The sequence below is a fragment of the Xyrauchen texanus genome, chromosome 33, assembly GCF_025860055.1.
Source record: "Xyrauchen texanus isolate HMW12.3.18 chromosome 33, RBS_HiC_50CHRs, whole genome shotgun sequence".
Lineage (NCBI taxonomy): Eukaryota > Metazoa > Chordata > Actinopteri > Cypriniformes > Catostomidae > Xyrauchen > Xyrauchen texanus.
This window is the reverse complement of record NC_068308.1, coordinates 4,947,193-4,959,623: the sequence shown is the minus strand read 5'-3', so window position 1 is coordinate 4,959,623 and position 12,431 is coordinate 4,947,193. Positions and strand designations below refer to the sequence as shown.

General features: G+C 37.0%; 1 protein-coding gene across 1 annotated transcript in view; it reads right to left on the bottom strand.

Moving 5' to 3' along the window:
- Positions 1-12,431, bottom strand: part of stat5b (signal transducer and activator of transcription 5b) — a 106,024-nt gene that overhangs the window by 53,404 nt on the left and 40,189 nt on the right. The window contains exons 7-8 of the mRNA XM_052102937.1: positions 8,545-8,696; positions 3,814-3,969 (exon numbers count right to left, since the gene is read on the bottom strand). Coding sequence (XP_051958897.1) covers positions 3,814-3,969; positions 8,545-8,696 — 308 coding nt within the window. The remainder of the gene's footprint in view (positions 1-3,813; positions 3,970-8,544; positions 8,697-12,431) is intronic.

Below are 12,431 nucleotides of genomic sequence, written 5' to 3'. Positions count from 1 at the left end.
TTCGATATTTCAAAATCTGTTTGCAATATAGCATCTTCAATATCTTGGCATAATGTCGTCTAAATGTGGTCTCATGAAATGCAATATTCAAAAAATCCAAAATGGATGACTTCCTGTCCTTAGGTGAAAATGGGGGTGCTACAGAGGCCATCTTATTTTAAACCTGTTAACTCTCACTGGCCAACAGGTGGGCCATTTGAATGTGGCTATAAAACAAATACTTTGTTTTACATCAAAAACTCCATCAATGTTCACAAACTTGGTATCAAATTCAAACTTAAAAACTCTTTTGAAATCTATTTTGCAATTAGAACATTACAGTGAAAACATTTAAAAATGATGAGTGCATTTTTAAAACATGAGACATGTAAGCGAAGGCACTTATGTTTCATGTTCTCTGCTTATGATCCAATCCAATGATTGAAGAGAAAACAGCATGCATTTCATTGTGAAGGCCCACTGATGAAATGTAACAACCACATCCGATTGGTTAAGCAAAATTATTACTTTCTAGATTCAATTCTGTTAATATTGTTTAATCTGTGATTATAACAGCTTTATTCACCTGAAATGTCCACTAACATTATGCCAATTGTTTTTAACGGACGTTTATTATACAGGATAAGCTTTTATGTATGTAAATATGTTTGATGCTATTTGTTAAAATACATTTATAAATAGTATAAATGTGAATCTATCTATATGGGGTGTAACAGTTCTCAGTAAAAAAAAAAAAAAAAACGCACGGTTCACCAACCACGGTTTGGTAAGCATTTGTTCCGTGGTTCATCTCTAGTTTTATAACGGCTCCGGATCATACACTTTGGCAAAGAAAATAAAGAGTCAAATAGGCATGCGCAGTTGTAACCTCCGCTAATGCACCTGTATGGCTCTGTAGATGGACACAATTCGCCTGTATTTCACCTGGGTTAACTTTCTACAGGGAGTTGTCCTATTAAATGTAAGTTTGTTAAATCAGTTGATGATTCACAGTTCTGCATGCATTAGAGTGAAGTTGAAAATGGCTAGCTGAGAAAACAAGCCACAAGATAGAAGCCCCTGCATCATTTAAGTCTACTGTCTGGGAACTTTTTCATTTTGCGGTCAATCATAACAGTGATGGTCAAAAAATGTTTACAACACAGGCACTGTTTGCAGACATTACTTGACGCGAGTGCCGTATACTGTTAATAAATCGATGTTTGATTATTTATTTACGCTGACATCACCTGGGAATATATAGCGCGTGGTGCACACAGAGCGCAGGTGAGCCCGAAACTGCACACAGACACAATCCCTTCTGTCTTTGAACAGGCACACGCTGCTAGTTTGGACAGACATGAAAAAAAAAAATTCATTGTCAAAGTTATGTCGCCCTTACTCCATTGATGAAGATGTGGGACCATGTTTCATTACGACATCTCTTCTAGCATACATTTTTAAAGCACGGTTATTCATTATATAGTGATTTACAACTTCTGAATACATGTTGAGTTGAATATGAAAGCACATTGTTGATGCATAAATGCAGATATTAAGTTAAATGTTGATTTAGTAAGAGCATTTTTTGTTAGTTAAGGATACTAATGAAAATAAACCATGGTTTTATTCAGTAATACTGTAGTAGCTATGACTGAAGTAACAATGATTGCTTTCACCATAGTTTTCTTGGCAGAAATCATAGTTTTGATAAAATTAACCATTGTTTTACAATAGAAAATAATATTTCTGTATATTAACCTTGATTTTACTATGTTAATTTTGTGGTTACTATGATTTTACTACAAATATCATTTACTGCTGTAAAACCACAGTGATTTGTATCTATCTATCTATCTATCTATCTATCTATCTATCTTCTTGCAAGCAGGGCATGGCCAAGTGGTCTCAGGGCAAGTGGCAAACGATTTCCACCTGTTTATACACCGGTCTCGCATTCCAGGTAGGAGCCGCGGGAGTATTTAAGGAGAGAAGATATCAGCAGACGGGGAGAGACAGACGCACAGAGCTATGTGTGACTGTTCCACACTGACTGCTGAAAAGCAAGGCTGTTGAATGTGTTTGTTTTTATGTACACTGAAATGTGTGGCATTAAAGTCTTACGCGGTTTGCCACCTGGCTCCCACTCCCTCCATAGGACAGGCAGAGGTCAGCCATATAAATCTCACCCACACACAAAACCACAGTCTGTCAATATATATATACATTTTTAATTGTTTATTTTTTGTTTTATTGCCAACTAATTAATTTTAGCTATAATTTAATATAATTATTTATTGAAAAAATATGTAGATCTGAAGATGATTTCGTAATTAAGTAATTTACCATTTATTTATATTTATATATATATCTATCAATAGGACACAAAAAATCTTCTCTGTGCTATTTTGGGAATCATTCAATAAGCTTGGATGCCCTCTATAGGACATAACTTATAATTTCCACTCAACATACTGGGTTAGACATAGCTTGGATTTTCTATTATTTTTACCTTTCAGTTGATATTTTTTTATTATATTTAATTTATATAAAAATTAAGAAATTTGTTTATTAACATTAAACTTTAAAATTAAATTATTAAATTCTTCGCCATGGCAACACCATTCGATATATAAAAAAATCCCTTCGCAATTTAGCATCGTCAATGTCGTGGCATGTCACCCACAATTGGCACCAGTAACATGAAATACCTGGGAGGAGTATGTCAAATTCCTGAACATGCATTTTTCAAACAATCCAAAATGGCCTACTTCCATTTGGGCAGAGCCTATGACTGTCAGCGTGAAATTTGTCCGGCTTGAGGAGATCTATATGTATATAAAGTTTGGTGATTGTTGATGAAAAGGCATGTGTTAAAGAGCCTCTCAAAATTCTATTTTCAAGGGGCCGGCAGAGAGCCCCCTCATTGACCCACCCATGAAAAAAAACAAAAATTACAAAAACATTTGCACTAACCCGGAGCTTACACAGAAGCCAATAATGACGGCATTAGGGTAACGCACATTTATAAGCTCGGAGTCTACATTAAGGCCATCATATTTTTTATAATTTCATATGTTACTGCTCAGAACAAGCAGTGAAAGTTGGCTTTTTAAAAATGGTTGCTATGTTGGTTTAAAGAGACTCATAATCTTCATGTACCGCTCTGCAATTGTTTCCCTCATAAAAGCAGATCCTCATCCATTGGTTTGCATGACCCCATCAAGAATTCAATAAGAATTAAAACTTTTTAAAATGATTTGCCACACATTGCTTTGCATAAACGTTTACTCGATTTGTCGATTACTCATGCACATCCCTAGTATGTATGAAGCCAGTGATGTGTGTGTGTGTGTGATGCCAGTGCTGTGTGTGACGGTAGTTGTGTGTGAGTTATGCTAGTGATGTCGGTGTGTACAGCAGTGACATGCACAGCGAACATCTGACCAGAGGTGGGGGGTGTGAGGTGATCATCTGATGGGGACAGTTTTCCACTACTGCTATCGTGTCCTTAATTAATGAAAAACATTCGCGAGAGGGCAGCCAGTGGTGCCCTATGCAGACTGTGTTATCGACATAAAGGGAGTGGAGGCCCTGTCGGTGTGTGCCAGTAGAGAGTAGTGTGTTTTGGTAGTGATGTGTGTGAGGGTAGTGATTTATGAGTGATGGAAGTTGTGTGTGTGTGTGTGTGGTGGTAAGTGGCAGCAGTGTTGTGTGATTGCAGTGATGTGTGTGTGAGATGGTATTAATGTGTATGTGTGATGGGGGTAATGTGTTCCTGACAGTAGAAATGTGTATATGGAAGACTGTGTGTGTCGGTAGTGAAATGTGTACCTTGTGACGAGAGCTGATATGATGTCGGTGACAGTGGCGTTGAGCTCAGTGAGCAGTTCTTCGGTTGGTCCAGGTATGGGCAGCTGCTGGGTCAGGTGTTCAACTCGACGGATCTGCTGTCTGTTCTGCCAGATCATATCAGCCAACTTCTCACTCCTGCATTCACAATGAAAAAACAGAAAACACCATACCTGGATGTGTTCAAAGTTGCATCATGATGTGTTGTATGCAACATAGGTTGTACACATCTGAATGAGATGTCTACTGCATTGCATTTTTATCAGAATATATCAAGGGTGTCCAAACTTTTTCTATTGGGGCCAAATTATGAAGCCGTATTTGTGCCAAAACTAAACAAACAAATAGAACGTTTTGTAAACAAACGCAATTCTCTTTGCAAAGGAAAACTCAAATCTCAAATAAACAGAGATTTGCAAATACAAAAGGGCCATTTGAGAGAAAATGAAGGGTAGTTGTCATGTACCACTTACTTAAACAAATGCACTATTTTACATATATAAAAAATTTGTTTCGTATGAACCTACATCATATTCCAAAAATTCCAGAACTGATGTAACTGAGTCAGGTTTGTAGTCCCTCCTTGCTCGCACACACATTTTCATTTCTGCCCACAGATTTTCTATTGGATTGAGGTCAGGTCTTTGTGATGGCCACTCCAATACCATGACTTTGTTGTCCTTAAGCCATTTTACCACAACTTTGGAGGTATGCTTGTCCATTTGAAAGACCCATTTGCGACCAAGCTTTAACTTCCTGGCTCATGTCATGAGATTTTGCTTCAATATATCCAAATAATTTTCCTTCCTCATGATGCCATCTATTTTGTGAAGTGCACCAGTCCCTCCTGCAAAAAAGCACCCCAAAACATGATGCTGCCACCCCCATGCTTCACAGTTGGGATGGTGTTCTTCGGCTCGCAAGCCTCACCCTTTTTCATCCAAACATAATAATGGTCATTATGGCCAAACAGTAAAAAATCTTGTTTCACCAGACCAGAGTACATTTCTCCAAAAATGGGATCTTTGTCCCATTGTGCAATTGTAAGCTGTAGTCTGTCTTTTTTATGGTGGTTTTGGAGCAGTGAATTCTTCCTTGCTGAGCACCCTTTCAGGTTATGTCGATATAGGACTTGTTTTAATGTGGATATAGACACTTGTCTACCTGTTTCCTCCAGTATATTCACAAGGTTCTTTGCTGTTGTTCTGGGATTGATTTGAACTTCGCACCAAACTATGTTCACCTCTAGGAGACATAATGCGTCTCCTTTCTGAGACTGTGTGGTCCCATGGTGTATATACTTGTGTACTATTGTTTGAACAGATGAACGTGGTACATTCAGACATTTGGAAATTGCTCCCAAGGATGAAACAGAAACTTGTGGAGATCAACATAATTGTTTTCTGAGGTCTTGGCTGATTTCTTTTGATTTCCCCATGATGTCAAACAAAGAGGTACTGGGTTTGAAGGTAGGCCTTAAAATACATCCACAGGTACACCTCCAATTAGAAGGTAATTGTCTAATTGCCTTAAGGCTTGACATCATTTTCTGGAAATTTCCAAGCTGCTTCAAGGCAGAGTTAAAGTGTACGTAAACTTCTGACACACTGGATTTGTGATAGTCAATTAAAAGTGAAACAATTTCTGGAAAAATTACTCATGCACAAAGTAGATGTCCTAAACAGCTAAAAATACACTTTTCAGTTATTATTCATGTTTGATATTATACCTCCTTAGACATTAATAATGGACAGTCATAAAATTAACTTTGGTGTTGTTCTACAATATGTGAACTTTACCAGGAAAAAAAATTTGATAGTACAATGCAATCCAAAGATATAGCATATGGAACCATGGTTCCCAAGGTGGACTTTTATTTACCAAAATGTCCAAAAACATCTCCAAGCAAGTTTTATTACACTAAAACAGAATTAATGAAAACTATGAATGCAAAATCTAAAAAAGAAATAAATTATAAAAATACTTAAAATGATATCAACTAAGTCCATAATGATAAAATTCAGATGACTTTGGCCTCTTATTCCATTACTCCAAAAATGTACTATGGTCTGTTTACCCCACGTGGGATATGGGGACATTCCAAATATGGAATCTAACACTCTCTAGACAGCCAATGACAATGGTCTGATACATCTATGATATGGAGGACCATTTTTTGACTGTAAATCGATTCCAGAGAAACCTTCTTCATAGAGGTGTGCTTAGCCACCATAGCATAACACTCTTTGACTAATATTTCAGGGTCTACTCATCGTATTACATCGAGTGTGGGCTTGTTTTATCCAGAGCTCTCTGTAAGTTGTGATATGCCATTTTTTATATCATATGTATATGTCATGAAGTTATAAACCAAAATGTGATAACCTGGTTTTCTCCGTTTATCATACATATGCATTTCACATGCAAATACTCACTGTAGTTTGATATCTGAGTAAAACAAATTTGCTCCTTATATTCTACTAATCAAGACCTTACAAAAGATAAAAAAAAAAAACAACTCATGGATTTGAGATCATCTTAAGTAATAGTGAATATTATGTTACAATGGAGCAACACCCGTTTCCAAAACCAACATGTAGATTGCTTATTACTAAGTACATGGTTACAGGAGCTGTCTGATACAAAGATGCTGAACTACAGGTGAAACTTTTGGCAATATCTCCAGGAGTTTGTCACATCAACATGAAAATAATGTGAAAATGCTGGCAAACATGGAAATTGCAAATTAGCTAGACCCTTATTAAAGTTATTCAACTTTTATTTCATAAAATAAACAATGATGACTTTGGTAAGGACAGGTTTCCTAAGTACTGATGCTCAGCTTCATATGGATTAATAAAAAAGGCCTATGATAAATCCATTTAGTGAGATAACACAAAAAAAAATTTTTAGCATTATAATGGGCTCTGCTGTGACCACTCCTTTGGTTGAAAGCAGATGCACACCAATATACAATGACAGCATTGTACTGAACTACTCCATATCTCCATATTGTGACACTTCATTCATTGATCTTCTGGTTCCAGGTCTAAGCACTGTGTATCGTAAAATAATGTTCAATGTAAGACGAACTTTAAAGCATAAGTGTCAATGTCACCAGAAAAACTAGCCTTAGGCTTAAAGCTATTAACATTTCTTTAAAGTAAAAAGGATAAATAAGGATAAATATATCCTTAAAGATATCCTTACTAAGGATAAAGTGAAAAAGGATAAATAGAACAGTTCAATTAACTGTGATATGATGACTACAAACGCTGTTCCTGCTGGTTGTTTTTATCATGTTATTGCTTCAGATTTGGGTTTTCCTTTGCAAAGAGAATTGTGTTTGTTTGCAAAACTTTCTATTTGTTAAGCACGAATCTGTCTATGTACCAAATGCAGAAATAAATAAGGTGTTGCGGTCTGAGATGCTACTTGACTGCCACTATGCATCACCTAGATTGTTTGCTTAATATTATGCAAGTTTGAATTATGCTGCTCTATGGTATGCTTGTGTAGGCCCTATATGTTTATAAAGGATAGGCTATTACCCTCACCAAGAACACTTGAAATGGAACAGTGACATGTCTTATATGAAATATTATACTAACTTATTCACAATTTTGCCAATGTAAAGCACATATAGAGCTTTTAAGAAGTGATGCAAGGAATGCCTCTTATTTTTCAGTAATTTAATTATAGTATCTGTCCTGTTGTTACTTGCTTAACAAAAAGATTTCAATTTAATCAAAATTATTATGCTCCCCTTTATTTTGTAGCCGTGCATGCTATGATACCAATTTACCTGATACCAATAATTTATTTTTGTGTGGCGCTTCATCCATTTAAATATGGAGTATTCCAAACTCCTATTGAACTCTGCCAGTGGATTAGGCTGGTGGCAACTGCGCTGTGAATTGTGACTGAAAGTGTTAGCATTACTCATTGTTCGGAATATGAATTTCATATAATTTCACGATTGTGGACTGCATCAGCTTAAGGAAGGTCAAGGAGGTGACGGGAACCAGCTGAACAGTCAACGTAAATTTTGATGGTATAAATAATCTTAAAACAACATAAAACTTAAGACGAACACACATGCAGTGTGGTAGCGAGCGTCTCTCTCTCTCGAACTGGCGCAGCCGGCTCATCTTTATCACATCCCGGCTGATTAGCCCAATTCAGGGCTGGCCGTGTGTCCTCACGGCCAGGCCCCACCCTCCTCCTTGTCACATGGACCAAATTATGTTATTTTTCTAAAATCTCTCGCAGGCCACATCAGAGCAGTCGGCATGCCGCAGATGAGTTTGGACACCCGTCAAAAGTCTGACTTTAGCCGAGTGCACACTTTAAAGATTTGACAATTTGGTTGCCAGAAACAACATTTGAACATCAAGATTTAATTTGTTGTAAGGCAAACTCTGTTTCTTAGGTTAAATAGTGTGATGTGCTCACTGATGACCAATTCATTGCTTTTATAATAAATCTTTTCATAATTTTAATTGTTAACCCAGGGACATTCTAAAACTTAACTTAGAACTTAATGCTGGGTTCTCTGTTCCATGTTTCACACGGTTCATACTTTACCATGGGTTAGTAATTAATCTTAGGTATTCATGTTATGAGATTTCACACTGCACATATATAATCCTAGTTAAACATTCTTCAAAACGCAGGTTTAAAAGCAGTGCTACCACTTATGTGTGTGTTTACCAAGCTTGCAGAATATCCAGTCCACCCTCCACTGGTCCTCCATTTCCTGCAAGCTGTTGCCGTCTCTTCCACTGAATCAGCTCATCATCCACAATCACAGTCTGCTGTTTCCTTAACAGAGTTAGAGTCCTCTGATGCTTCTCTGACAGCTCCTACACACAAACACAAAAACACATTCTGGCGAGGACAATACATTTAGACTGAAAGAGGCATCAGACTGACATGTAAAGTGACCAATCAGTTTTTTGGGTTTAATGTCACACATAGAGTAAAAGTGTGACTACAAACATAACATCAGAGCACTTTCATTACTCTATCAGGGAACTTTAATTATGTCTTGCGTTTAACCACGCTAATTACTTTTCAAAAGAAAATAATTAAATAATTAAATGTTTTGGGTAAACTAATCATTATATATATATATATATATATATATATATATATATTAGGGCTGTCGATTTAACGAGTTAATAACGTGCAATTAATTTTACAAAAAACAACACGCAAAAAAAAAAAAAAACGCAATTAATCGCAATGCTTTCCTGAGAAATTCAAGCTTGTAGTACCACCTGTGTACTCCAGAGGGCAGTAAATGAAATTTCAGCTGTGTGAGCAACAAACGGTTTATTACAGTGAACAAAACATTAACAACCCTTCTGCGGACACACAACACAGACATGCGTTATGTTCTTGTGTTCAAAACACTTGGAGCGCAAATGCAAACTAATGGATCTCAAGATGTGTTTAAAGATTGAGTATTAAACTATATTCAACTCGACACAGTGACCTAAACATATTATTTTTATGACACATCACACCCGAGACGCGACAACCATGTATGACGCAGGTCGTGTGGTTTTTTAACTCACAAATATTGAATTACCAACAAGGTTATGGAGGTGTCCTTTAAACTGTTACACCATTTTTACCCAGTCAATCTTTATTTAAGAAACAAGCTCCCTGAAATAGATCCACTTTGCTCCTTCTGCATTGCTGAAGATGAATCTGCCCCTCACCTTTTTTGGGAATGTGTCCACGCTGTAGTATTTTGGAGAAAATTTTGTTTGTTTGTACGTACCTCTATTTTAACTAGTTTTTCTTTGCTTTACAAAAGACGTTTTATTTGGTTTTCACAGTTTTGATAACTTAAGTTAATATTATCCAATTAATCTGTTTATTTTTCTAGCCAAGTTTTTTTATACATGTGTAAATTTATGTCTATAAAGCCCCTATTTGCACTTTTTTGTAAAGACTTGAAATATTATTTAAATACTCTTTGTACCTCCAACAACTCCAAAGCATTGAAAATGTAATGAATATAATGTCTTGGCATTATTGTAAAATACATCTGTAGTATTGTGTACTATGTATACCCCTGGCTTGTTTCTAAACAAATTTAAAACGCAGGTGTACATTGACTGGTCCATAAACAAGCCCTCATAATAACTCTCCAACTGATTGACAAATTCACTTGTGAAATGGATTGCTGTGAACTGTATGCCAATGACTGTCTTATGATCAATAATATGGTAGTAAACAATACATTGTATTCTAAAGCCGCTTTTTGAATGGCCTTATCAACGATTAACTGTTCTGCCAAAAGACTGTAATGCATTTTAATTATCTGAATATTTTTTTATTTTATATATATATATATATATATATATATATATATATATATACATATATATATATATTAATATTTAAAGATAACTATGTATAATTATTTAATCATTATATATTGAATTATTGTTATATGAGGGGCTGTCTCAGTAAATATTTGTACATGCGATTAATTAATAGGGACACCATGTAATTAATTAGATAAAAAAATGTTATCAATTGACAGCCCTAATATACTCATATATATATATATATAAACACACACACATACATACATACATACAAATAGAAGCCATATCTGTGTCTATTAACAATGATAAATCAGTAGTGTGGCAATTTACATAATGCCTCGTTTCCTCCTTTCAGGGAACCAAGGTTACAGCTGTAACAAAGACAGTCGGTCCCTTTCAAGTCGGTCTCTTTGATGCTCACGAGCCAACATGGTAGTGAAAAGCATTGAAAAAACTCCCCTTTGCTTTGACAAATGGGAAGTGGAAGGGAGATTCACTCAGGTTGCCAACATTGCATTACATTACAACCAATTCCATCAGCCAGCCAGGTAAGTTAAGATAATGGAAACAAGCTCCTCTTCGCATAAACAACGGTAAGAGAGAGAGAATGCTGAGGTCATGAAAACAGGTAAAGAAAACTACAAATCAATAACATTAGCCAGGCAGGGTATTAAAACATTGACATATTCACAATTTTTTGCAGTCAAAATTTGGGAAGAGAGGGAGAAAACATCCAAGTTATAAAATCTGGCAAAGGTGTTAGCGGAAGCCCAGCCAGCTCTCAGACAAAGGTATTCTAGGGACACCCCTTTTGCCCAAGCGGAAGTCATGCTCCTGGTAGAATGAGCTTTAACACCCATGGGGCACCAAACGCCTTGCGACTCATGAGCAAAACAGAATCAACATCCCAGTGAGAAAGTCTTTGCTTGGAGATGGCCAGACCTTTTGCACGGCCTCCATAGCAGAGACAAAGAGCTGACCTGAATTGACCCGTTTTAGTCAACACACATGTGCAACGCCTTCATTGCACAAAGCAAGTCCTCTTAGCTTCATTTGATTTAAAAGGAGGGGGGCAAACACTTGCAAGGTGACAATCTGAGCCCTGAAAAAAGTTGCCAACACCATGGGCACGTAACCTTTTAGTGGCTTAAGGACTGCCTTCGACAAGCTTGGTCTAAACTCGAAGCAAGAGTCTTTGGTCAACATGGCCAGAAGAGCAACGAGGCTTCCAACACATTTACCTGAAGCCAAAGCTAGTAGCAGTCTTTAGAGAGAGTATGCATAAACGTACTGCATCTACCACCCAAGAAGATAATGTACTGCTGTCAAAACCTTCCAGAAGGCTTTAGCTCTAGGTCTAGGTGATTTATGTACCACATGGCTTACACACTTGTCCAGGTGGACACGTTCGTCATGACAACTTACTGGAACTCTCGTAGAAGCAAAGCTATCTTTAGCGTGAACTTTGTCAAGCATTCTGTTGTCACTCAGACAAGCCAACATTGTTATTGATTCGAGTTTCATTAGAAGAAAACTTGCTGACTGGCACCAGGATACTCATTGCTCAACTGACTATGAAGCCCAAATAATTCAAGTGTGTTAGCAACAGATGTCTGTGCCAGCATGAAAACTCCTCCGACTGTGCTAACAGCAGCCAATCGTCGAGATGGTGTCCAAATACGTAGACACCACTCAGCCTCCACAGAGCCAATTACATATAAAAATATTTGGTAAATGTAAGGTTAGCAAGGGACAGGCCAAAGGGAAGGAACTTGAACTAAAATGCCACAACCTTAAGAATGGCCAGTGGCAAGGGGCCATTTGTACAGGAAAGTATGTGTCTTTCAGGTGAACTGATCACAAGCCAGTAAACGGACGGATAAAGAGACAACAATTTCTCTCATCAACAAGGTGTTTCCACCTTCTGCAGAAGTGGCACTCACTGGATGATTTTTGTTAGTTTTTGGCACCATTCTGAGTGAACTCTAGAGACTGTTGTGAGTGAAAAATCCCAGGAGATCAGCAGTAACAGAAATACTCAAATCAGCATGTCTGCCACCAACAATCATGCCACAGTCGAAATCACTGTGATTACATGTTTTTCCCATACAAATGGTTGATGTGAACATTAAATGAGGCTCCTGACCCATATCTGCATTATTTTATGCATTGCACTGCTGTCACGATTGGCTGACAATCGCATGAATAAGTAGGTGTACAAGTGTTCCTAATAAAGTGCTCAGTGAGCAAGCA